Source organism: Dendrobates tinctorius, unplaced genomic scaffold (genome assembly GCF_039654945.1).
Source record: "Dendrobates tinctorius isolate UK_male_01 unplaced genomic scaffold, ASM3965494v1 ptg000038l, whole genome shotgun sequence".
NCBI lineage: Eukaryota > Metazoa > Chordata > Amphibia > Anura > Dendrobatidae > Dendrobates > Dendrobates tinctorius.
The window spans coordinates 9,761,131-9,788,184 of record NW_027361706.1 but is presented as its reverse complement, the minus strand read 5'-3'; the positions used below and the strand labels follow the sequence as shown (position 1 = coordinate 9,788,184).

General features: G+C 48.6%; 1 protein-coding gene across 2 annotated transcripts in view; it reads right to left on the bottom strand.

The window, feature by feature from the left end:
- Nucleotides 1-27,054, bottom strand: part of TKT (transketolase) — an 89,796-nt gene that overhangs the window by 3,706 nt on the left and 59,036 nt on the right. For both annotated transcript variants that reach the window (XM_073574181.1, XM_073574182.1), the window contains exons 5-12: nt 26,200-26,391; nt 23,311-23,429; nt 21,819-22,012; nt 21,294-21,458; nt 21,020-21,176; nt 15,160-15,290; nt 11,554-11,637; nt 10,151-10,244 (exon numbers count right to left, since the gene is read on the bottom strand). In XM_073574181.1, the coding sequence (XP_073430282.1) occupies nt 10,151-10,244; nt 11,554-11,637; nt 15,160-15,290; nt 21,020-21,176; nt 21,294-21,458; nt 21,819-22,012; nt 23,311-23,429; nt 26,200-26,391 (1,136 nt within the window). The remainder of the gene's footprint in view (nt 1-10,150; nt 10,245-11,553; nt 11,638-15,159; nt 15,291-21,019; nt 21,177-21,293; nt 21,459-21,818; nt 22,013-23,310; nt 23,430-26,199; nt 26,392-27,054) is intronic.

The following is a 27,054-nucleotide window of genomic DNA, read 5'->3' as shown; positions in this document are numbered from 1 at the left end:
TCCCCCGTCCCTGTCATTGTATGCATGGCTCTCCTGTCCCTGTCATTGTATGCATGGCTCCCCCGTCCCTGTCATTGTATGCATGACTCCCCCGTCCCTGTCATTGTATGCATGGCTCTCCTGTCCCTGTCATTGTATGCATGGCTCTCCCGTCCCTGTCATTGTATGCATGGCTCCCCCGTCCCTGTCATTGTATGCATGACTCCCCCGTCCCTGTCATTGTATGCATGGCTCTCCTGTCCCTGTCATTGTATGCATGGCTCTCCCGTCCCTGTCATTGTATGCATGGCTCCCCCGTCCCTGTCATTGTATGCATGGCTCTCCTGTCCCTGTCATTGTATGCATGGCTCCCCCGTCCCTGTCATTGTATGCATGGCTCTCCTGTCCCTGTCATTGTATGCATGGCTCTCCCGTCCCTGTCATTGTATGCATGGCTCCCCCGTCCCTGTCATTGTATGCATGACTCCCCCGTCCCTGTCATTGTATGCATGGCTCTCCTGTCCCTGTCATTGTATGCATGGCTCTCCCGTCCCTGTCATTGTATGCATGGCTCTCCTGTCCCTGTCATTGTATGCATGGCTCCCCCGTCCCTGTCATTGTATGCATGGCTCCCCGGTCCCTGTCATTGTATGCATGGCTCTCCTGTCCCTGTCATTGTATGCATGGCTCTCCCGTCCCTGTCATTGTATGCATGGCTCCCCCGTCCCTGTCAGTGTATGCATGGCTCTCCCGTCCCTGTCATTGTATGCATGGCTCCCCCGTCCCTGTCATTGTATGCATGGCTCCCCCGTCCCTGTCATTGTATGCATGGCTCTCCTGTCCCTGTCATTGTATGCATGGCTCCCCGGTCCCTGTCATTGTATGCATGGCTCCCCCGTCCCTGTCATTGTATGCATGGCTCTCCCGTCCCTGTCATTGTATGCATGGCTCCCCGGTCCCTGTCATTGTATGCATGGCTCTCCCGTCCCTGTCATTGTATGCATGGCTCCCCCGTCCCTGTCATTGTATGCATGGCTCCCCCGTCCCTGTCATTGTATGCATGGCTCTCCTGTCCCTGTCATTGTATGCATGGCTCTCCCGTCCCTGTCATTGTATGCATGGCTCCCCCGTCCCTGTCATTGTATGCATGGTTCTCCTGTCCCTGTCATTGTATGCATGACTGCCCCGTCCCTGTCATTGTATGGATGGCTCCCCCGTCCCTGTCATTGTATGCATGACTGCCCCGTCCCTGTCATTGTATGCATGGCTCCCCCGTCCCTGTCATTGTATGGATGACTGCCCCGTCCCTGTCATTGTATGGATGGCTCCCCCGTCCCTGTCATTGTATGCATGGCTCTCCTGTCCCTGTCATTGTATGCATGGCTCCCCCGTCCCTGTCATTGTATGCATGACTGCCCCGTCCCTGTCATTGTATGCATGGCTCCCCCGTCCCTGTCATTGTATGGATGACTGCCCCGTCCCTGTCATTGTATGGATGGCTCCCCCGTCCCTGTCATTGTATGCATGGCTCCCCCGTCCCTGTCATTGTATGCATGGCTCTCCTGTCCCTGTCATTGTATGCATGGCTCTCCTGTCCCTGTCATTGTATGCATGGCTCTCCTGTCCCTGTCATTGTATGCATGGCTCTCCTGTCCCTGTCATTGTATGCATGGCTCTCCTGTCCCTGTCATTGTATGCATGGCTCTCCTGTCCCTGTCATTGTATGCATGGCTCTCCTGTCCCTGTCATTGTATGCATGACTCCCCCGTCCATGTCATTGTATGCATGGCTCTCCTGTCCCTGTCATTGTATGCATGGCTCTCCTGTCCCTGTCATTGTATGCATGGCTCCCCTGTCCCTGTCATTGTATGCATGGCTCCCCCGTCCCTGTCATTGTATGCATGGCTCTCCTGTCCCTGTCATTGTATGCATGGCTCCCCCGTCCCTGTCATTGTATGCATGGCTCCCCCGTCCCTGTCATTGTATGCATGGCTCCCCCGTCCCTGTCATTGTATGCATGACTCCCCCGTCCCTGTCATTGTATGGATGGCTCCCCCACCCCTGTCATTGTATGCATGGCTCCCCCGTCCCTGTCATTGTATGCATGGCTCCCCCGTCCCTGTCATTGTATGCATGGCTCCCCCGTCCCTGTCATTGTATGCATGGCTCCCCCGTCCCTGTCATTGTATGCATGGTTCTCCTGTCCCTGTCATTGTATGGATGACTGCCCCGTCCCTGTCATTGTATGGATGGCTCCCCCACCCCTGTCATTGTATGCATGGCTCCCCCGTCCCTGTCATTGTATGGATGGCTCCCCCACCCCTGTCATTGTATGCATGGCTCCCCCGTCCCTGTCATTGTATGCATGGCTCCCCCGTCCCTGTCATTGTATGCATGGCTCCCCCGTCCCTGTCATTGTATGCATGGCTCCCCCGTCCCTGTCATTGTATGCATGGTTCTCCTGTCCCTGTCATTGTATGGATGACTGCCCCGTCCCTGTCATTGTATGGATGGCTCCCCGTCCCTGTCATTGTATGCATGGCTCCCCCGTCCCTGTCATTGTATGCATGGCTCCCCCGTCCCTGTCATTGTATGCATGGCTCCCCCACCCCTGTCATTGTATGCACGGCTCCCCCCGTCCCTGTCATTGTATGCACGGCTCCCCGGTCCCTGTCATTGTATGCATGGCTCCCCCGTCCCTGTCATTGTATGCATGACTCCCCCGTCCCTGTCATTGTATGCATGCCTCCCCAGTCCTTGTCATTGTATGCATGGCTCCCCCCGTCCCTGTCATTGTATGCATTGCTCCCCCGTCCCTGTCATTGTATGCATGCCTCCCCAGTCCCATCCCTGTATGCATGGCTCCCCCGTCCCTGTCATTGTATGCATGCCTCCCCCGTCCCGGTCATTGTATGCATGCCTCCCCTGTCCCTGTCATTGTATGCATGGCTCCCCCCGTCCCTGTCATTGTATGCATGGCTCCCCCGTCCCTGTCATTGTATGCATGGCTCCCCCGTCCTTGTCATTGTATGCATGACTCCCCCACCCCTGTCATTGTATGCACGGCTCCCCCCGTCCCTGTCATTGTATGCACGGCTCCCCGGTCCCTGTCATTGTATGCATGGCTCCCCCGTCCCTGTCATTGTATGCATGACTCCCCCGTCCCTGTCATTGTATGCATGCCTCCCCAGTCCTTGTCATTGTATGCATGACTCCCCCGTCCCTGTCATTGTATGCATGGCTCCCCCCGTCCCTGTCATTGTATGCATTGCTCCCCCGTCCCTGTCATTGTATGCATGCCTCCCCAGTCCCATCCCTGTATGCATGGCTCCCCCGTCCCTGTCATTGTATGCATGCCTCCCCCGTCCCGGTCATTGTATGCATGCCTCCCCTGTCCCTGTCATTGTATGCATGACTCCCCCGTCCCTGTCATTGTATGCATGGCTCCCCCGTCCCAGTCATTGTATGCATGGCTCCCCCGTCCCAGTCATTGTATGCATGGCTCCCCCGTCCCTGTCATTGTATGCATGCCTCCCCAGTCCTTGTCATTGTATGCATGACTCCCCCGTCCCTGTCATTGTATGCATGGCTCCCCCCGTCCCTGTCATTGTATGCATTGCTCCCCCGTCCCTGTCATTGTATGCATGCCTCCCCAGTCCCATCCCTGTATGCATGGCTCCCCCGTCCCTGTCATTGTATGCATGCCTCCCCCGTCCCGGTCATTGTATGCATGCCTCCCCTGTCCCTGTCATTGTATGCATGGCTCCCCCCGTCCCTGTCATTGTATGCATGGCTCCCCCCGTCCCTGTCATTGTATGCATGGCTCCCCCGTCCCTGTCATTGTATGCATGGCTCCCCCGTCCTTGTCATTGTATGCATGGCTCCCCCGTCCCAGTCATTGTATGCATGGCTCCCCCGTCCCTGTCATTGTATGCATGGCTCCCCCGTCCCTGTCATTGTATGCATGGCTCCCCCGTCCCAGTCATTGTATGCATGGCTCCCCCGTCCCAGTCATTGTATGCATGGCTCCCCCGTCCCTGTCATTGTATGCATGGCTCCCCCGTCCATGTCATTGTATGCATGGCTCCCCCGTCCCTGTCATTGTATGCATGACTCCCCCGTCCCTGTCATTGTATGCATGCCTCCCCCGTCCCTGTCATTGTATGCATGGCTCCCCCGTCCCGGTCATTGTATGCATGACTCCCCCGTCCCATCCCTGTATGCATGCTTCCCCCGTCCTTGTCATTGTATGCATGGCTCCCCCGTCCCAGTCATTGTATGCATGGCTCCCCCGTCCCAGTCATTGTATGCATGGCTCCCCCGTCCCTGTCATTGTATGCATGGCTCCCCCGTCCCTGTCATTGTATGCATGGCTCCCCCGTCCCGGTCATTGTATGCATGACTCCCCCGTCCCTGTCATTGTATGCATGACTCCCCCGTCCCTGTCATTGTATGCATGGCTCCCCCGTCCCTGTCATTGTATGCATGACTCCCCCGTCCTTGTCATTGTATGCAGGGCTCCCCCGTCCCAGTCATTGTATGCATGGCTCCCCCGTCCCAGTCATTGTATGCATGGCTCCCCCGTCCCTGTCATTGTATGCATGGCTCCCCCGTCCCTGTCATTGTATGCATGGCTCCCCCGTCCCGGTCATTGTATGCATGACTCCCCCGTCCCTGTCATTGTATGCATGACTCCCCCGTCCCTGTCATTGTATGCATGACTCCCCCGTCCCTGTCATTGTATGCATGACTCCCCCGTCCTTGTCATTGTATGCAGGGCTGTGGAGTCGGAGTCGTGGAGTCGGAGTCGGTGCTCATTTTGGTGGAGTCGGAGTCGGAGTTGGAGTCGGTATAAAATGGACCGACTCCGACTCCTAAAATATATAATAAATTGGGTACAGTAATTCAATGCAGGATGTGCTGAATATTTTTTCATAGGAGTTTGGGAAAGTTATGAAATGTCCTATAAATGGCTGTTCTATTCCTGATCTAAGGCTACATTCACACACAGCGTTTTTCCTGTGTTTTTTGAGGATACGTTTTTCAGCTGCAAAAGCTGATCATCTTTTTAAAAAACTGCATCACCTGAAAGGTTTTTGAGCTCATAGATAATGTTTTCAATAGCAAAAGCAGATTAGAAATCTGCTCTATCTATCCATTTATCCATATCTGTCTATCCATATCGTATCTGTACCAAAAAGAATGAAAACCGGGTAGTACACCAATATATATTCTGTTCTATCTAAATATCTTGATTATTGGATGATAAAAATGATTAAATGTCTGAGGTTCACATTGTACTACAATAAATTTTTCACTTAAATATAAGCAATATGTGTGGGAGTCGGAGTCGGAGTCGGAGTTGGAGTCGGTGTAAGGGAAATTGAGGAGTCGGAGTCGGAGTCGCAGGTTTGGCTTACCGACTCCACAGCCCTGATTGTATGCATGCCTCCCCAGACCTTGTCATTGTATGCATGCCTCCCCAGACCTTGTCATTGTATGCATGCCTCCCCAGTCCCATCCCTGTATGGATGCCTCCCCCGTCCCTGTCATTGTATGCATGCCTCCCCCGTCCCTGTCATTGTATGCATGCCTCCCCCGTCCCTGTCATTGTATGCATGCCTCCCCCGTCCCTGTCATTGTATGCATGCCTCCCCCGTCCCTGTCATTGTATGCATGACTCCCCCGTCCCTGTCATTGTATGCATGGCTCCCCCGTCCCTGTCATTGTATGCATGGCTCTCCCGTCCCTGTCATTGTATGCATGACTCCCCCGTCCCTGTCATTGTATGCATGACTCCCCCGTCCCTGTCATTGTATGCATGACTCCCCCGTCCCTGTCATTGTATGCATGCCTCCCCCGTCCCTGTCATTGTATGCATGGCTCTCCCGTCCCTGTCATTGTATGCATGACTCCCCAGTCCCTGTCATTGTATGCATGACTCCCCCGTCCCTGTCATTGTATGCATGCCTCCCCCGTCCCTGTCATTGTATGCATGGCTCCCCCGTCCCATCCCTGTTTGCGTGGCACCCTCCTCCGTCCCTGCATGTATGGCTCCTTATTCCCTGTCCCTGTTTGTGCTTTTTTTTCAATAGGAAACATGCAAACATCCTACTTATGTGTACATACAAATCCCCTTAAAACACAGTTTAATGATAATATTAAAAACACCTTCCCAGTGAAAAATGAAATATATCAAAAATGAAAAAGACCTAGTCTAAAGTGCTGCATGGCCCTACACTAAGGCCTAACTGATACCTTCCTAGCCGTGGAGGTTGGCACCCTAATAGTACGATATTGGCGCCCCCACTCAACGAGGACTATCCCTCGCTTCCCTAGTGATCCCTAATATCACAGAGGGGAAAACAATTTTCAAATAGTGCAGAAATGAAATAATCAAAATGCCCTAGGACTCATGCAGACCAGACAAAAAATAATGAAATAACCTCAATAAGGTCAAATCAGCAGCTATTCTCACTTGGAGAATAGCTGCTGATTTGACCTTATTGAGGTTATTTCATTATATAGGTCACATGATATCATGATATGGTTGAAATGTTTTTTATCGTTGTATTCTTTATTTTTTGTCTGGTCTGCATGAGTCCTAGGGCATTTTGATTATTTCATTTCTGCACTATTTGAAAATTGTTTTCCCCTCTGTGATATTAGGGATCACTAGGGAAGCGAGGGATAGTCCTCGTTGAGTGGGGGCGCCAATATCGTACTATTAGGGTGCCAACCTCCACGGCTAGGAAGGTATCAGTTAGGCCTTAGTGTAGGGCCATGCAGCACTTTAGACTAGGTCTTTTTCATTTTTGATATATTTCATTTTTCACTGGGAAGGTGTTTTTAATATTATCATTAAACTGTGTTTTAAGGGGATTTGTATGTACACATAGCCTTTTTCAAATTTCCATAAATTAATTACATGATTTCTTGTTGAAACATCCTACTTACCTACCTGCATTGCATCTCGTTCTGGCCGCCGGCGCCTGCAGCTCTTTCTGTCGCTCATTAAGGTAATGAATATGCGCTCCACCCATATGGGAGTGGAGAGCAGTGCATATTCATTACCTTAATGAGCGGGGCCACGTGATCGCTTAGCAGGAAGAGCTGCAGGCGCCGGTGGCGAGATGCAGTGCCAGTACCCAGGGCACGCAGGTAGGCGAGTATGATGTGTGCTGGAAGCCGGTGGCTGTGGCTGGCACTGTGCACTATTACAGCAGCAGCACAGCCTTTAGCCATAGCCGCTGGCTCCTGCCTCTATGATCCGCCGCTCCCCCTCCCCCGCTGGCTTTCTGGAACAATGACTCATGTATAAGCCGAGGAGGGGGGAGTTTTCAGCACAAAAAATGTGCTGAAAAACTCGGCTTATACACGAGTACATACGGTAGTTGCATTTCTTTTTCATCTAAGATGTAGTGAAGAACAATGTCGCTTAGACTTGGTACAGCGGCCACGTCAGTGATCTGTAGCCGCTGGACGGAATCCTTAAGGCTTCTTTCACACATCCGCCTTTTTGAATCCGGCGCCGTGCGGTGAAAAGCCGTAGGGGCGGATCCGGGATGTGCCGGAGACACCGGATGCCTGCGTGGCCGGATACGGTGGCGCCCACATTTAAAAGAGCAGCGCGAAACTCACAGTCTCCGCGCATGCGCTGTGAGAAAAACCGGTCCGGCACTGTCAAAAAATGTTGCAGCGAACGTTTTTTGCAGATGCCGGACGGCTACTTCTTGCCGTATCCGGCAAAAACCGGATGCGCTGCATACCCATCCGGCACGGTGCGGCGACAATACAACTCTATGGGACAAAAGAGGATCCGGTTGTTCCAAATTTCGCCGCATCGTGCCGGATTCAAAAAGCCGGATGTGTGAAAGCAGCCTAAGAACGGCCTTCTACCTCCTCGCATCCATGACTGCTCTCTTAGCCAGCCTGGTGCAACAGCATCATTGTGATGTAGCGGCACGTGTGACGTTGCGCTAGACCAGCTAATGAAAAGAAGAGCTGCAAATCGGAAAAAAGTTGAAGGCAGTTCTCAGGGATCCTGGCCCAACAGCCACACAATACGGACATGGCAGATAAATCGATTTGCACCATCTCCTGTGTTAATTCCACCTGGCATTTGTCAGGAACTGCGCAGAAATAAAAGCGACACCAAATGAATGTTTACGGTGCAATAAAAGGGTCAATGGGAACTTTGCATAGCAGGAAAATTGCTGATGTGACCCCCCATGAATAAAGTGTTGCGGCATATCCTATAGAGCTCTTAGCTGCCGTTACTGCTCTACGTATGCGGCCTTCGCTCCCGGCCATTACACCGTACGCCAGGGGTCCCCAACCGCCGGTCCGCGGCCCAGCATCGGGCCGCTGCAGTGCCCTTGCCGGTCCGCGGACACAAGGGGAGCCAGGGGCGGTCAGTTGCGTAGCGGGGGCAGGGGCGGCGCGCAGCAGTTCTTAGCGGCGTGTGTAGCGGCGGCAGGGAGCGATCCAAGCAGCTCCGCTGCCTGCAAGAGGGAATAGCAGGAGCGGAGCTGCAAGGACCCGTCCACTGCGTCCAGCTTCCTGCCCGCCGCCCGCGCTTCCTGTCTCTGACTGACACAGAGAGGAGCGATCCGCAGCTGTGTCAGAGCGAGGAAGCGCGGGCGGCGGGCAGGTGAGAGGAGAGAGGTGGTGTGTGTGTGTGTGTGTGTGTGTGTGTGTGTGTGTGTGTGTGTGTGTGTGTATGTATGTATGTATGTATGTATGTATGTATGTATGTGTGTGTGTGTGTGTGTGTGTGTGTGTGTGTGTTGGTCTGTGTTTGTGTAGCCTGGCCCTGGAGGAGATGGGGACATGAGGAGAAGGCCATGAGGGGAGTGATGGAGAGACGGCAGTGATGGGGTGAAGGCAGTGATGGGGAGAAGGGAGTGATGGGGTGAAGGCAATGATGGGGAGACATCAGTGATGGGGTGAAGGCAATGATGGAGAGACGGCAGTGATGGGTGAAGGCAATGATGGGGAGAAGGGAGTGATGGGGTGAAGGCAATGATGGGGAGAGGGGAGTGATGGGGTGAAGGCAATGATGGGGAGACAGCAGTGATGGGGTGAAGGCAATGATGGGGAGACATCAGTGATGGGGTGAAGGCAATGATGGGGAGACATCAGTGATGGGGTGAATGCAATGATGGAGAGACATCAGTGATGGGGTGAAGGCAATGATGGAGAGACGGCAGTGATGGGGTGAAGGCAATGATGGGGAGAAGGGAGTGATGGGGTGAAGGCAATGATGGGGAGACAGCAGTGATGGGGTGAAGGCAATGATGGGGAGACAGCAGTGATGGGGTGAAGGCAATGATGGGGAGAAGGGAGTGATGGGGTGAAGGCAATGATGGGGAGACAGCAGTGATGGGGTGAAGGTAATGATGGGGAGACATCAGTGATGGGGTGAAGGCAATGATGGAGAGACATCAGTGATGGGGTGAAGGCAATGATGGAGAGACATCAGTGATGGGGTGAAGGCAATGATGGAGAGACGGCAGTGATGGGGTGAAGGCAATGATGGGGAGAAGGGAGTGATGGGGTGAAGGCAATGATGGGGAGACAGCAGTGATGGGGAGAAGGCAATGATGGGGAGACAGCAGTGATGGGGTGAAGGCAATGATGGGGAGAAGGGAGTGATGGGGTGAAGGCAATGATGGGGAGATGGCAGTGATGGGGTGAAGGCAATGATGGGGAGACATCAGTGATGGGGTGAAGGCAATGATGGAGGGACATCAGTGATGGGGTGAAGGCAATGATGGAGAGACGGCAGTGATGGGGTGAAGGCAATGATGGGGAGAAGGGAGTGATGGGGTGAAGGCAATGATGGGGAGAGGGGAGTGATGGGGTGAAGGCAATGATGGGGAGAGGGGAGTGATGGGGTGAAGGCAATGATGGGGAGAAGGGGGTGATGGAGCACTCATTCAAAACCTATGGTGAGTTGAGTCACATTATAAATGTTATTTAATTATAAGTATGCACTGCTACACTACAACCATGTCCATAGCCCCGCCCCCTTATGACCAAAGCCCCGCCCCTGCCACACCTCCATCTCCGCCCTGCCGGGCCATGGAAGAATGGTCTTGCTTGAAACCGGTCCCTGGTGCAAAAAAGGTTGGGGACCACTGCCGTACGCTACAGATATTACCGTTACCTTTCTTGAGCAGTTCTGCTGCAGCGAGCGCCTCGTGCAGAGTGACACCGGCGCCGATGACTGTTGCCTGGTCATTTTTGCTCTGCTGTACGACCTAGAGACAAAACACAAGAAATAAACCTGCTTGTATTGTTTTACATCCGTTGGTCAGTAATGATGTGATCCTCTCTGTTACCTTTATTTGGTGCTTAAAGGGGTCGTTCATCTTTGGGGGCAATTGTTTTGTTTTTTTTTTATTTAAAATGCATGTATTTGGGATTATGCAGTGAAAACTAGTCATCGTCTATCCACTAGATAATTTGTTGATTGGTGAGGGTCCGAACACTTAGAAATGCACTATATGCACTCCAGTGAAGCAGCATTGCACATGCTTGACCGCTGCTCCACTCATTCCCCATGGGGCAGTCGAGCGCTGCATTCAGCTTTTTCCACCATCCCATAGATTATGAATGAAGCGGTGATCGAGGACCTGACCTGCCGCTCCATTCTAAAAGGGATAAAAGTTCCCCTTTTGCCGATCAGTGCCGGTCCCATCGTTCGGACGCCCAACGATCAGTAAGTTATCCGCAGGATAGGTGATAACTTGTTGTCCACGGACAACCCCTTGTTGGTCCAGTGACAACTCCATGCTCCTTCCACATGGTCTTTTTTTTTTTTAATAAGCCTGCAGAGGTGACGTCATGTCTTCAACATGAGACCGCTGCAGCCGATCAATGGGCTCAACACTCTTACGCTGACTACCTCAGCATTGCCGCTTGTCCTGCAGAAGTAGGGGGATCTCACCTCTGCAGACCAAGGACTGGAGAGGTAGCGTGGATGGATCTGGATTTAGTACATAAGCATTACTTTTCTTTAAACCATAAACAACCTTGGATCAATTTGGACATCCCTTTACCTTGACCCCTAATTTTCGTTCCATGTGTAATGGCCTAGCTGTTGCTGTTTTGATTTGGCTTCAATGTTACAGGTGTCCTCATTTTTCGCCAATGATCCCTCTCATGTAAAGCTCCTGACAGTAAAGCTGACAGTGAGGGTGATCAATGAGTGGAACAGGCTGCCATGAGAGGTGGTGAGTTCTCCTTCAATGGAAGTCTTCAAACAGAAACTAGACAGACATCTGTCTGAGATGGTTTAGTGAATCCTACATTGAGCAGGGGCTTGGACACGATGACCCGGAGGTCCCTTCCAAGTCTACCATTCTATGATTCCAATGAAGGAAAGACTATGGACATTTCTGCTTGCCTTTGGCCAATACAAAGCCATATCTGCCGTCTGTGTCGTCCCTCGGTCAGATCTACATTTCCAGTACGAGATGAGAATGCTGGCACCCATGGACGTACACTCTAACCCCAGAACGGCTGGGCCTTGCCGATCCCTGGTGTCTTCTTCCTCTACCTACTGACCTTGGCTTCTCCGATTTTGAACTCCTCATTGTTGTTGTAAATGACGGCATTCTCCGGGCGACTTGTCCTGATGAAGGATATTCCCTGAGAAACGAGACAGAAGATAGTACTTATGTCTAATACATGTTATTATCCCAATACACCTTTATCACATTTAGAAACAGTCTTGATTAAAAATATATTTTTTAAGTCTATAGCTCCCATACAAAACAATGTGTATCTAGGCAACAGACTACACAAAAACCTGGAAATCTTGTCCAGTCAAATAATAATACTCCTTTCCATTTGCCCCGATCTCTTTCTAACCTACAGAATGTAAGTTATCGGTAATTATGGGAAAGATGGAGGGAAAATGACAGCAGAGCTAAAGAGGGTTCCCTTCTCACTCTTAACAGGACTGGATGGGAGCTGCAAACACAAAACGACAGAACTTTTACTACGCCCATTTGCAAAATTGCTGCATTTTTATTTTAAATGTATTGGCTGAAATGATGCACATAATAAAAGCATTAGTGAGGTCAGACAGTGACGTTGGGGAGAGGCCGGGTGTTAGGAGTCAGATTTCTTCCTCTCCTATGATATAATCTAGACCCTTACATTCTGCAGTCTCCTGCGCTTCATCTGCTGCAGAGGAGATTGCAGAGGAGAGTGCCTTGCAGCAACTCTCTCCAGAGGCTAAGTCCTTTGTTCCCTCAACTGAGCATGCTCATGGGACGAACTCCCATTGGAGTTTGGGAGTCAGGTGCTCAGGTCCTGTGTCGAATCCTATTGGCTACATGAAAATCTCGAAGCTCTTGGCCGGAGCGTATTGGTGGCCCCATAGAGCTGGGGACATCAAAAAATGTATCCAGGCTTGCACCTCATGTGCTCAGGACAGCCTTCGTAGGCGGAGAGTGGTGACAGTCGCTGATTCGCGGCAGCGTTCTGTTACCTCGCCTGCTCCTGCCATCTCTCAGGTGTCTCTTCTGAAACCCGGTGACTTTACTTCCTCTGATGCCTTCCAGGTGTCCCGGTTTACTGTAACACCTACCAGGACACCAAGCTCGCCTTCGGTCGAGTTTGAGCCCTATGCCACCGTAGGGTCCAGGTTGTTGGTCCGGAAGGCTCAGGGAGGAGGGGGCCCTAGGAGGGGGGGTAATGTTAGGAGTCAGATTTCTTCCTCTCCTATGATGAAATCTAGACCCTTACATTCTGCAGTCTCCCGCGATTCATCTGCTGCAGAGGAGATTGCAGAGGAGAGTGCTTTGCGGCAACTCTCTCCAGAGGCTAAGTCCTTTGTTTCCTCAACTGAGCATGCTCATGGGACGAACTCCCATTGGAGTTCGGGAGTCAGGTGCTCAGGTCCTGTGTCGAATCCTATTGGCTCCTCCTGGGGCCTTGGAGATTTCCAGAAGGTCCCGTTTGGTATAAAAAGCGCGCATGGCCGTTTCGCCATGCGCTAGTATTTTTCATACTTGCTGCTAGATGCTTGGACTGGTGACTGACTTATTAAGAAACCCCTTCCCTCTGATAATACGATTGTGTGAGTGTTTGGGTTCAGCCAGTAGCAGCGCTAGCGCCAGCGCGCCTTAGCTCCAACTTGCTTAGCGTCTGCATTGCGCCAGCGTTATTGCAGCGCCTTGCCAGCGGCTCAGTTCTTGCCGCGCTGCAGTTGCACCTCATTTTACGGTAGGTCTAGACGGAGTAGTCCTGCTGTCTAAGGCTACTCCTGTGACCCTTAATACCGTGTCTGCGTTGCTGAAAGTCTGTGACCCTGAACAGACTCAGCATTTAGTTTATGCTTTGTGCCTGCAGCTCTGTGAGCATAACAGAGCTGGCTTCAGTGCACTGGGTGCAGTTAAAACCCTGTGCACAATACCACCATAGTGCTCTGCCTCTTTTAGCAGCGGTTTTTCCATCCACCGCACGGTGGACCCCGAGTGGCGAAGGCACTTTATTTTTATTTAGTGTCTTCCGCCACTCCTAACACCAGGCTCACAATCTCCATTCTTGATCATGCCAGAGGTGTTGGATGAGGCTGAGATCAGGGCTCTGTGCGGTCGGTCATGTTCTTCATCCACCAATGTCTGTATGGACCTCGTGCACTGGGCACAGTCATGGGGAGCAGAAGAGGCTTCCCCCAAACTGTTCCCACAACTCCCACGACGCTGGAAGCTACAATTATCCACATTGTCTTGTACTGAAGAATTAAAATTTCCCTTCACTGTAAGCAAGAGGCCTCGGCCGACCTCTGAGAAACCCCCATTGTATTATCCTCCTACACCAAACTGTGCAGCGGGTACAATGCAGTCAGGTGGGTAACGTCCACTCCATGACGGGGGCGCAGTGTTTGAGAGGCCAGAGGAGGTCAGGACTTTGCAGTTATGGGGTCAGCAGAGCCTTGGTGACTTTTCTGCCTTCTGCTCCTCAGCACGCGGCCCCCCCACTCTGTAACGTTGCGGGGTCTCCGCTTTGTGGCTGTGGTTCCTTCCACTTCTCAATAATATCACTCAAAGGTGATGAGGGAAGATTAAGAGGAAGAAATGTCAAGGACGGATTTGTTACACCAGTGGCTCCTATTACAGGACCGCGCTGGTATCGGGGAGCTCGGCACCACCGGCCGAGTGAGGGACCGGATGTTATACAACGGTGGTCATGGGCAGATGTAATACACAGGGGGCGAGAGGCTGGATATTATACACCAGGGGCGAGGGGCCGGATGTTATACACCAGCGGTGAGGGGCCGGATGTTATACACCAGGGGCCGGTTATTATACACCAGGGGCGAGGGGCCGGATGTTATACACCAGGGACAATAGGGCCGGATGTTATACACTGGAAACAATAGGGTTGGATGTTATACACCGTGGGGCGAGGGACCAGATGTTATACACCGGGGCAAGAGAATGCATATTATACACCAGGGGCGAGGAGCCGGATGTTATACACCAGAAGCGAGGGGCGGATGTTATACACCAGAAGCGAGGGGCGGATTTTATACACCAGGGGCGAGGGGCGGATGTTATACACTAGAAGCGAGGGGCGGATGTTATACACCAGGGGCGAGGGGCGGATGTTATACACCAGAAGCGAGGGGCGGATGTTATACACTAGAAGCGAGGGGCGGATGTTATACACCAGAAGCGAGGGGCGGATGTTAAACACCAGAAGCAAGGGGCGGATGTTATACACCAGGGGCGAGGGGCGGATGTTATACACCAGGGGCGAGGGGCAGGATGTTATACACTGGGGACAATGGGGTCGGATGTTATACACCAGGGGTGAGGGGCCGGATTTTATACACCATGGGCAATAGGGCCGGATGTTACAAACCTGGTGCGAGGAGCCGCATGTTATAAACCAGGGGCGAGGGGCAAGATGTTATACACCAGGGGCGAGGGGCCAGATGTCATACACTGGGGACAATGAGAATGAATGAAAAACCTGAATTAATGATTATGGAGTTTGTACATACACTTTTGTCCACAAAATGTATTTTGATGAGCCATAATTATCTTAGATGCTATTAGCCCTTTAGTACGGCCTAGGGGACTGGTTCAATATGACAATGTGGCCCTTCAGGCAGAAAACGCTTTTGCACCTCTGCTTTAATGGTCTTGATCTTACTTTTTTATTTGCAGCAAGTTCAACCGCTTTCTCTGTAGACACGGCATCACTTGGGTAAAACACTGTTGCAGAGGGAACCGCTCGGAACATGCTCAAGTCTTCCAGTGCCATCTGAGAAGCTCCGTCCTCACCTAGAAAGTTCAAAATAGGATAAAAAAAATCAATGCAAATATCTTGATGGATAATCTACATATCCATATAAACCCAGAGGCAGTGACTTACAAGCTGCTGGATTGAAATAGGGTCTGCCTCCAGGTCAGAATTGACCAATTTTCGCACTTATTTTATTCCTGCTGCTCCCATGATTGTTCCGTTTTTTTAATTGTAATTTTTTTTTAATCCGTCATACGAATAGAAAGATAGGGATTTGCTTTTAAATTAGTGCAATCTTTTATGGTCTTGACAAAGGGGTGTGACACACTGGATCCTCGGGGGCGTGTCTTTAAACTGCTCTGTATAATTACCCTATGAGTTCTACCCACTTAGTAAAAACCACAGAAAGTAGAACTAACTTAAAAGACCCATATTTCTGGAGCTGTACAGTGGATAAAAAAAAAAAAAATAACCCAGAATATTCAGGGGAGCAGCGGTACTAAAATAAGACATAAAACTGACCACTTTTGACTTGATGACTGGTCCCTTTAAATGGTTTCTGAACGTTCAGAAAGCTTGATCTCGTTGATTTGATGAACAGATAATCTGCAAATCACTATAATTATAAATTATGATATCTTCCCCAGCCATTAAGTACCTTACTTCTCTCTAACATGCTTTCCATTACTTGTTGTCGCATGTAATCCATCTGTAGCAGCAGACACAGATTACAGGACGTGGGGGGGGGGCTTTGTCTCTCTGCTCCCCTTCTCTTATCTACCAGCCTGCGGGGCTTTCATTTTGGGGCAGTCAAGTCACTTGTCAGTGCCAAGTTTAACGCATGCCCCAGCGTTACGAAAAGAAGTTCCAGCACCTATAGTGCTGGCAGAATTCTGATTAAGGGAAACAGCCTGTTCTAAAGAAGTGGATGATGAGTTACAGAGCATTAGAATAGCGTCAGTTCCTGGACACCTTGGAGTGGTATGTGCACCGATAGCAGTTTTAACTTGCTGTTGGGGAGTAAGGGCATCCAGACAATGCTTTTCTATAGGTTTGTGTGAAAGGGCAGATAGGTTTTAAGAATTACATTTCTGCATTAAATGTTAAAAAGTTCAAATTAAATGACACTCGTCACTGCAGTAAGTCACACCATGCGTTACGTGTAGGTTAACACCTTATATATGGCATGCAGGTCTACCTGGAGACACCAGTCTTCTTAGATTTGGAGGAGTGGAGAAAAGAAAGAGAAGAAAACTAAAAAAAAAAAAAAAAAAAATAGGATTTACAAAAGGAGGATAACAGAGAATGAAAGAAATGAATGAAACACCAAAAGTATCTGTATGATCATGTCAGGAAAGACTATCCCCTATGTGTAGGGTCGTCGCAGGATATGGCGGAACATTTCTACACCAGACGGTCAGATATCTGTGAAATGGTGGGGCGCTCGGAATCTCTCACACCCAACAGCACAATGCTTTTCAACATTTCCTGGCAGGAAAACAGAAGTTACACAGAGAAGTGATCAAGGGAGGAAGAATGAAGACGGAGGAGATGTGGGTAGAAACTGAGATAAATAGGAAACGTTAAAGTGCAACCGTCAGTTTAATTTGTATTTCATAAAACAACAGATCTCATAAAAATAAGTAACTTATCTATATATATATAATTGTCTAATTCGGTCTGTCTGTAATGGAAATCCCGCCTTGATGATTGGTCGTGGCAGTTAGGCCGCGACCAATCAGCGACAGTTGCTTAGTTGTCACGGCAACACGGCTGCATTGCTTATTGTACAGGCACATTAGAGCAGTTAAAGGCATCACTGCTGCGTCGCTCATTACACAGGCACAGTCCTGCACATATTCTGGAGTACAATACATTAGGTAACAGCAGAACAGTGACTGCAGCTCTGGGTGTAACTGGAGTACACTACATTAGGTAACAGCAGATCAGTGACTGCAGCTCTGGCTGTAACTGGAGTACAATACATTAGGTAAGATCTGAACAGTGACTGCAGCTCTGGGTGTAACTTGCGTACAATACATTAGGTAAGAGCAGAACAGTGACTGCAGCTCTGGGTGTAACTTGAGTACAATACATTTGGTAAGATCTGAACAGTGACTGCAGCTCTGGCTGTAACAGGAGTATAATACATTAGGTAAGAGCAGAACGGTGACTGCAGCTCTGGGTGTAACTGGACTACAATACATTAGGTAAAAGCAGAACAGTAACTGCAGCTCTGGGAGTAACTGGAGTACAATACATTAGATAACAGCAGAACAGTGACTGCAGCTCTGGCTGTAACTGGAGTATAATACATTAGGTAACAGCAGAACAGTGACAGCAGCTCCGGGTGTAACAGGAGTATAATACACTAGATGGTGGCCCGATTCTATCGCATCGGGTATTCTAGAGTCTCTGTTAAAATAAAAAATAGTTATATACTCACCTTCCGACGGCCCCCAGACTCTCTCTTCTCTCACCACACTCCCGGCATCTTCCGGTCCCAGTAATGCTTAGCAAGAAGGGCCGGAGATGACGTCACTCTGACAAGGAGGGCGACGTCATCAGCGGTGTTTCGCGCAAAGCATTACTGGGACCGGAAGATGCCGGGAGCTTGGAGAGGAGAGAAAGAGTCTGGGGGCCGTCGGAAGGTGAGTATATAACTATTTTTTATTTTAACAGAGACTCTAGAATACCCGATGTGATAGAATCGGGCCACCATCTAGTCTACTATATAATCGTCTAATTCTGTCTGTATGTCTGTAACAGAAATCCCGTGTCGCTGTTTGGTTGCGCCCGGCCGCCCGCAACCAATCCGCGACAGGCGCAGTCCGGCCGCGAATCCCGCATCGCTGATTGGTTGCGCCCGGCCGTTAGCAGCGACGCTAGCCAGTCATCTCCCAGCTTCGAAGGTATCCCAACCGGCGCTAGCGATCTCGCTCAGTGTGACACGCAGCAGCGACCAGGCCCCCGCTGTGAGATCAACGATCGTGGTGGATCGTCCTGGACCATCTTTTGAACGTCGGTCTCTCGCTGGCCAGCATGCATCGGTGTGTTTGACAGGGACAACGACCACAATACAAATCTCACCAGCGACCATGTAGCGACGCACCAGCGATCCCTACTAGGTCGGATTGTTGTCGGGATCGCTGGAGCGCTGCCAAGTGTGACGGTAACCTAACATGTGCAGATATATTGAACGAAGCCGCGTCGCTGATTGGTCGCGCCCGGCCGGCCGCGACCAATCAGCGACGCGGCTTCGTTTAATATATCTGCACGTGTGAGGGTACGGTCACACTTGGCAAATAAACTACATATTCTAGAATACCTGATGCCTTAGAAACGGGCCACCATCTAAGTGTAATATATCTTACTAGACAAATCTGCTCCTTTCTCCTCTTGGATGGATTATTCATGGATAAAATCTGTATTCGGTGAAGACTGTTATTCCCATTACTGAGATAGATGGCAGTTGGTGCTTATAAGACTCTATGGAGAGGGGGAGGAGATAGAGGCCGACAGACATCCTGCTGAATGTTCTCCATAGAACTTTATGAACACCAATTGTCATCTCTTATTTCAGTAATGGGAGAATCTGTATTCACTAAAGACGTACTTTACCGGTGAAATGAGAATTTTGAGAATGAAAGATCAGTCCGGGAGGAGAAAAAAACCCAATAGATTTCTATGATAAGATATATTACACAGTTTCTTATTTTCATGTGTACTATTGATTTATGAAAAAAAGTAAAATCATGGTTACTCAATAAAGGAAGAAAGAAGAAATGATGTATACCCTTCTTCACATGTAAAGCGCCATGGAATAAATGGTGCCATAATAATAATAATAATAATAATAATAATATTAATAATAATAATAATAAAAGAAAAACTGGGTGCAGATAAAAAGATACTGAAAGTGGAGAACAAATAAAAAAGATGCAGTATGAAGATTTTGAGGGGGTATATATAACTCATATTGTAACTTTTATTAACTCTCTCTTGGGGGCAAATAAGTAGAAAACAGCAATTCTAGCATAATATAATGCGTTCATTGCGCTGCATATATGATATGCCATGATACTTTTCGGCTTTTTCAAATTTTTGCACAAGAAAAACAGGTTTTTTTGGAAGAGGAATCTTTTGGGATTCTTTGGACAGTTACAACTTTTTTTTCATTAACAAAATTATATGACGGCTTATTTCATGTAGTGTGAGTTGAAGTGATTAAATATTATTATATTGGGATACCTATGACTTTTTGATTGTTTTTAGTCCATTATTAAGAAAGGGTGATGAACAAATAACAGTAATTCTGACACTTGTTTTTAGGTTGTTTTTTTTTTTTTGGGGGGGGGGGTGTTTTACTGTGCAGTATAAATAATGCGATAACTTTATTCTGTGGGGCGGCGTGTTTCTGTCGATACCACTTTCCTTTAGGTTGTACTAATTTTGCACAATGAAAACATTTCTATATATATTTAAAAAAAATTGTTGCTATTGTCAATAACTTGGAGGACTTATTGAGGTATATAGAATTTTTTATCTTTTTTTATTCCGTTTTTTTTTTTTTAGAGGTGAGACAATGAAAAACATCAATTCCAACATCATCAATTCCAACATTTCGGAAAAGCCTTTTTTTCTGTGTTTTTTTTTTTTAGTTTATTATTTATAAAACATTTTATTATAACAATCAGTTACTCTTTTGCTTTGCAACGACTTATACAGACCCGTTCTGTTTGGGAATGAGATGTGGTGTAAACACATGAGAAAGCTGTGAATTGGGGAATTCCACGTATGCAATTTTCCTTATGTAATGTTATGGTGTGATTCTTTTAGATTTATAAAAACTAGAGCAAAGGAGGAGTGGAGCAATTACCCGCAGCAAGCAAATTCAAGATTCATAGTTTCCGATTGGTTGCTGAAACAATCATTTACACTTTTCCTTTGCACTGACTTACCTGTTCTGGTTGTGAATGAGAATACTGAGAATTGAGGAATAGCATATATAATAATAATAATAAATTTTATTTTTATGGCGCCGACATATTCCGCAGCACTTTACATTTCAGAGGGGATTTGTACAGACAATAGACATTACAGCATAACAATAATCACATACAGTAGATTATAACAAATACCAAGAGGAGTGAGGGCCCTGCTCGCAAGCTTACAGTCTATGACGAAAGAGGTAGACACGAAAGATGGGTGGTAACAGTTGCCCTGATTGTATGGACCAGCCATAATGTTAAGTGTGTAACAGTACAAACACAGAGGGCTAATGGATGCATAAAGCATGTGGGAACATGATGCTGGGAACCTGGTTATGGTAAAACTTTTGGCTCTGCCACACAGGGATAGGTTAGGTTAATGTGTTGAGGCGATAGGCCAGTCTGAATAAATGCGTTTTCAGGACACGCTTAAAATTGTGGGGATTGGGGACTAATCGTATTGACCTGGGAAGTGCATTCCAAAGAATTGGCGCCGCACGTGTAAAGTCTTGGAGACGGGAGTGGGAGGTTCTGACTATTGAGGATACTAACCTCAGGTCATCATATATATGCAATTTTCCTTATATAATGTTATGATGTGTTCCTTTTAGATTTATAAAAACTAGAGCAAAGGAGGAGTGGAGCAATTACCCGCTGCAAGCAAATTCAAGATTCATATTTTCCAATAGGCTGCTAAAGAAAATCAGTCTCACCGACTTATACAAACCCCAAAGAGTGATATCAACCGAGGAAGAAAAAAAAAAACCCACACTCACCTATGGAAACCCCACAGTGTGAGCCACAAAGATTGATGTTACTCTCTGAGATGGCTGCCATTCTGATCTGGTCAAAGGCCCTGGTGAAGAATGTGGCAAAGGCACTTGCAAAGGCGACAGTACGGTCTCTAGTGGTGCAGCCGACGGCCACACTCACCTACACAGAAGAAAACATAGATAAGGATCACCGGCCGGAAATATTGATTAATTGTAATGGTTAATTAAGCATAAGAGGTGAATAAAAGGAACCCCCATTTTCTTGGTCGGCCGTTACCATGTTTTGTTCAGCGATGTAACACTCCACGTAGCGGTCAGGGTGCTCCTTTTTGAAGATCTCGGCAAAGGTGGAGTTCTTGGTGTCGCCGTCCATGGCAATGACTCTATTATTGGCGTGACCAAGTTTAGCCAACGCCAGTCCATACGCCTTACGGGTTGCTATCTGGAAGAAATATGAATGATTTTTTTTACAAATTCATATTCGAGCATTTCCTGGGTAAACAAGGTTTCCTCGCTTTCGACAATCCCTGTCTATGAGCCCCTTGTGAATGTCCGATTTTGCATTTTTGGTTTTTGCTTCCCTTTTTTCCCCAAGAGCAACATTTTTTTCTAATCTGTCAACATTGTTGTATTAGAACTTGTTTATTACAGGATGAAAACCCATTTAAGTAATGTAAGTGTTAGAAGACACGCTGCAATACCATTCGCCACATATTGCTTACTGTCTTTAAATTGACGGACCCCTTTACGCCTAGACACAGATGTCCATGTAGTATAATGGGTACGCCGGGCTTTAACTCACCTTTTCTCCTAATTTGAAATTAGGAGGAGAAAGCATCTTAATATTCTTGATGGAGACGGAAGGGGCGTCTTCCACTGGAAGCGCCGGGATCAACTTTTTCTTGCTTTGGATCTTGCTCTCTATCTCCTTAATCGATTGTTCTGCCAAATCTTTTGGAAGTGGCTTTCCATGCCAGTTCTCCTTATCTTCAATACCTTCAAGAGAGGAGACAAACCAGGGTGAGATAACGTCTGGCTTCTCAAGCCATTTCTCTTCATGTAGCACATGGCAAACATTGGTGTCTATTGATTTCAACGGTCAAAAATATGCAAAAGTCCGTGCACAATCCTTGAAGGAGTCTTGTAAATTAGCCAAGCCCATCTACATACAGCTATTTTGGGGTACCTGTAGATCTGTCTTTGGTTGGCTAAATGAGATGAGATGGTTCTTTCTCCTCCTGGACTGATCATTCATCCTCAAAATTCTCAATTCACAAGTAAAGTCTGTTGTCAGTAATTTTCACAGTACTGAGATAAAAGATGACAGTTGGTGCTCATGAAGTTTGATGGAGAGGAGAGGAGCTAAAGGCAGACACAGAAATTCTGCTGCAAGTTCTGCAGAAACATTTGTTACAATTCTGTAACTGTCGTTTTAAGTGAACTTGCAGCAGAATGTCTGTGTCGGCCTTTAGCTCCCCCTGCCTCCATAGAATGTTAAAAGCACCAACTGTCATCTTTTATCTCATAAAATGGGAAAATGTCTATTTACTGAATATAGATTTTTATCTCTGAATTGAGAATGAAAGGTCAGTCCAGGAGGAGAAAGAAGCAGTTCCACTTTAAAGAAAACACCGCTGGTATATGGAGTACTGCAATGGGATGAAACTGAATGGGAGGAGACACAGATTAGATATTAGAAAAAACTTTTTGACAGTTAGAGTGATCAATGAGTGGAACAAGCTGCCACGAGAAGTGGTGAGTTCTCCTTCAATGGAAGTCTTCAAACAGAGGCTGGATAGACATCTGACTGGGATGATTTAGCGAATCCTGCTTTGAGCAGGGGGTTGGACCAGATGGCCCAGGAGGTCCCTTCCAACTCTACGATTCTATGATTCTATGATTCTACTGGCTGCAATGCCCCATAGGAAAAAAAGTAAGCAAATTGGACAAATACAATAATCCCTGGAACATCTACTCTCTGCCTGATCTAATAAAATATTAAAATCATTAAAAAAGTTACCTTTTTTATTACTGGTTTATTGGTATTATTACCAATTTGTGCTTTTGCTTTCTTGTATAGTGTTTATTATAGAGTATATTTTTTGGATTATTGCATATGATGTAAAATAAACATTACATATCTGACCCATCAACTGAGCACCTAATTGATCTCTGCCACCTTTGCAAGTATCCGATACAGTAAATACATAAAGATGAAAAAATAAACTATTTGCTAAATTTCACATTTCTTATTCACACTAGGTGAGGTATCTACAGCACGATATGTACCGTACCTGTGATCCCTTTGCCTTTAAATGTTTTGGCGATGATAGCGGTCGGTTGATTCTTCACAGGAGTGAACGCCTTGCACAGCTCCTCTACGCTGTGACCGTCCACAACGACTGTGTGCCACCTGAAACACATAATAAATGAGCGTTAACTAGTGGTCAGTACAGGAAAAGTGCACCTCTCATACCCGCAACCGTGCACCTCTCATACCCCCAACCGTGCACCTCTCATACCCCCAACCGTGCACCTCTCATACCCGCAACCGTGCACCTCTCATACCCGCAACCGTGCACCTCTCATACCTGCAACCGTGCACCTCTCATATCCCCAACCGTACACCTCTCATATCCCCAATTGTGCACCTCTCATACCCGCAACCGTGCACCTCTCATACCCCCAACCGTGCACCTCTCATACCAACAACCGTGCACCTCTCATAACCCCAACCGTGCACCTCTCATACCAACAACCGTGCACCTCTCATACCCCCAACCGTGCACCTCTCATACCAACAACCGTGCACCTCTCATAACCCCAACCGTGCACCTCTCATACCAACAACCGTGCACCTCTCATACCCCCAACCGAGCACCTCTCATACCCCCAACCGTGCACCTCTCATACCAACAACCGTGCACCTCTCATACCCCCAACCGTGCACCTCTCATACCAACAACCGTGCACCTCTCATACCCCCAACCGTGCACCTCTCATACCCCCAACCGTGCACCTCTCATACCCCCAATCGTGCACCTCTCATACCAACAACCGTGCACCTCTCATACCCCCAACCGTGCACCTCTCATACCAACAACCGTGCACCTCTCATACCAACAACCGTGCACCTCTCATACCCCCAATCGTGCACCTCTCATACCAACAACCGTGCACCTCTCATACCCCCAACCGTGCACCTCTCATACCCCCAACCGTGCACCTCTCATACCCCCAACCGCGCACCTCTCATACCCCCAATCGTGCACCTCTCATACCCCCAACCGTGCACCTCTCATACCCCCAACCGTGCACCTCTTATACCCCCAACCGTGCACCTCTCTGGCAGTGCAGTTGTCGAGTCTGTAGTGATGTCTTTTGGCACTGCTGCTTTAATATACGTCCCAATATCCTTGATCCAGAATATGGGGAGGTGTCCCGCTGTCCCGGAAGGTCGGTGTGGTGTCCTGACTTTAACTGCATCTTTGTCCTCAGGATACACAGAGTTGAATATAACGGTGAAGCAGAGAGCCAACAGATCCCTGCTCCACTTTGCTGTCTAGGTGGAGCCTGAAGGTCCTGCACGGAACGTCAGATCACATGACCTGAAGGCAGGACCTGCAGACACCAGAGTAGTAACGCAGGAGCAGGGATGTGACAGGAAAGTGATGTGTGTGTGACCGAGCCAACATTATACTACGTGGGGGCATTATACTGTATGGAGGAATGTTCTGTGGGGGCCCTTATAGAGGCACCATACTGTGTGGGAACACTAATGGGCGTCACTAGCAGCAATATTTCGGTGTGCATACAAAGGACTGGGCAAGGTTAGGGAAGTGGCTCAGAGTAAAATAGTAATTTCATACATCGTATATGACCCTTTTTCTTGTTTTTCAAAGCTGGGTGCTATGGTTTAAACACTCCTGGCTCATAAAATCTAGCAGGGCCAAGTCAGGTCCTCGAGGGTCAGCATCAGCCATGGATTACAAGAAGAAAGCAGAAGTGGTTTATAACAACTTCTGTCTTCTCTTTTTCCATCTACCCAATGGTCGCTGAGCCAATAGGGAATAGAAGCATCGGCAATCCCAATGCTTGTATTGTACCCAATGGTAACACAATCAACGGTTCTCTGCCGGGCATAGTGATGGCCGCTTATCTGCTGGGCACAGGGATCACCAGTTCTCTGCCGGACACATGGATTACTGGTTGCCTGCCAGGCACAGAGATTGCCAGTTGTTTGCCAGGCATAGACATTGCCAGATGTCTGCCAGACAAATGGATCGCTAGTTATCTGTGAGGCATAGTGATCGCTTGTTTGCAGGGCATAGTGACTGCCGCCTGTTTGGTGGGCCTAGTGATCGCCGATCGTCTGCCAGGCCTAGTGATTGCCGCTTGTCTGCCGAGCATAGTGATCGCCGCTTGTTTGCTGGGCACAGTGATCGCCGATAGTCTGCCAGGCCTAGTGATTGCCACTTGTCTACCGAGCATAGTGATCGCCGCTTGTCTGCTGGGCAGTGATTGCCGGTAGCCTGCCAGGCCTAGTGATCGCAGCTTAGTGATCGCCGCTTGTTTGCTGGGCACAGTGATCGCCGATAGTCTGCCAGGCCTAGTGATTGCCACTTGTCTGCCGAGCATAGTGATCGCCACTTGTCTGCCAGGCCTAGTGATCGCAGCTTGTCTGCCGGGCATAGTGATCGCCGCCTGTCTGCCAAGCACAGTGATCGCCGCTTCTTTGCTGGGCCTAGAGATCACCGCTTGTCCGCTCTGCTGGGCACAGTGAGCTGAGGGGCTGAAATCACAGTGTCAGTGCGCTCTCATCTCCTGTGCAATCCTGTGTGCAGCGAGCAGCTGATGCAGACAGAACAGCAGGATCAGAGACCCTGCACACTGACACTGTGGGTGCTCTTGGCTCCTTCAATGTCAGTGTGGTGTGCATGACAACCTGTGGCTGTCTTGCAGTGCCGGAAGTTGTAGTTTCACAACAGACTACAGCACAATGCTATGTACAAGTGATGCGGTATTACTGTCGAGCGAAAACCAAATCGCTATACAGACGTAGCAAACTCAACATCTGCGATGCCCAATAGCGAATGAGAACAGCAGCGGTGCACAAAGAGCGCAGAGCTCCGTCTGTCGTGATGGCGGCTACTACATCTACGTATGGTAGGAATATCACTTACCCAAAGGCCTCGCAGCGTTTCTGATAGATTTCCACTTTGTGCTGCAGAGGAGCGGGTTCGCTCTGTCCCAGGCGGTTGACATCTATGATGGCAGTAAGATTGTCCAGCTTGTTCAAACCAGCAAAATTCATTGCTTCCCAAACAGAACCTTCTGCGGTCTCTCCATCCCCGAGCAGGCAGAACGTCCGGTAACTGAAAGAAGACAAAAAAGTTATATTGGTGCAACGCACAAGTGAAGAAAAGTCCGGAACGAGCTGCCCCAGACAGGCGGGAAGAATGGAGCGATCTTCATCTGTATTTGGTCAGTGTGTCAGTTTTTGCCATCAGGGTTCCATCAATAATTTTCTCATAGGCAAGAAAATGAAATAAAATAGCAACGTGACTTCTGTGCATTACAGTGACACAGGGATTTTGTGTTCCCACGATGCAGTTCCCCCGGGTCCAGCGCTGAGTCTCAGCCACTGTGGCTCCAGTGTCTGCTAACTGTCTGCAGCACAGACGTCATGTCATCAGCGCTGCAGCCAATCTGTGAGCTCACAGATACCTGCAGGGTTGTCGAAGTGACATCAGCGCTGCAGACAATTGGCGGAGACTGAGCGTCGGACCCGGGGAGGGGGAGTAAAGCATAGATCTTTGCCAACAAACTGCAGCCGGCACCAGAAACCCAAAACAAGAAAACGCCTTTAAAAACATACAGCACACTAACGAACCCAATGGCTTGTATGGGTTATTTAGATTCCTGACTAAAACGGACCTGACTGTATGAATAAACTTTTGCCAAACCCAAATACCAAAACAGCTTTATTTAAAACGAGACATACCAAAAAGAGACAAAAACCGCGGCGTCAAAAACTC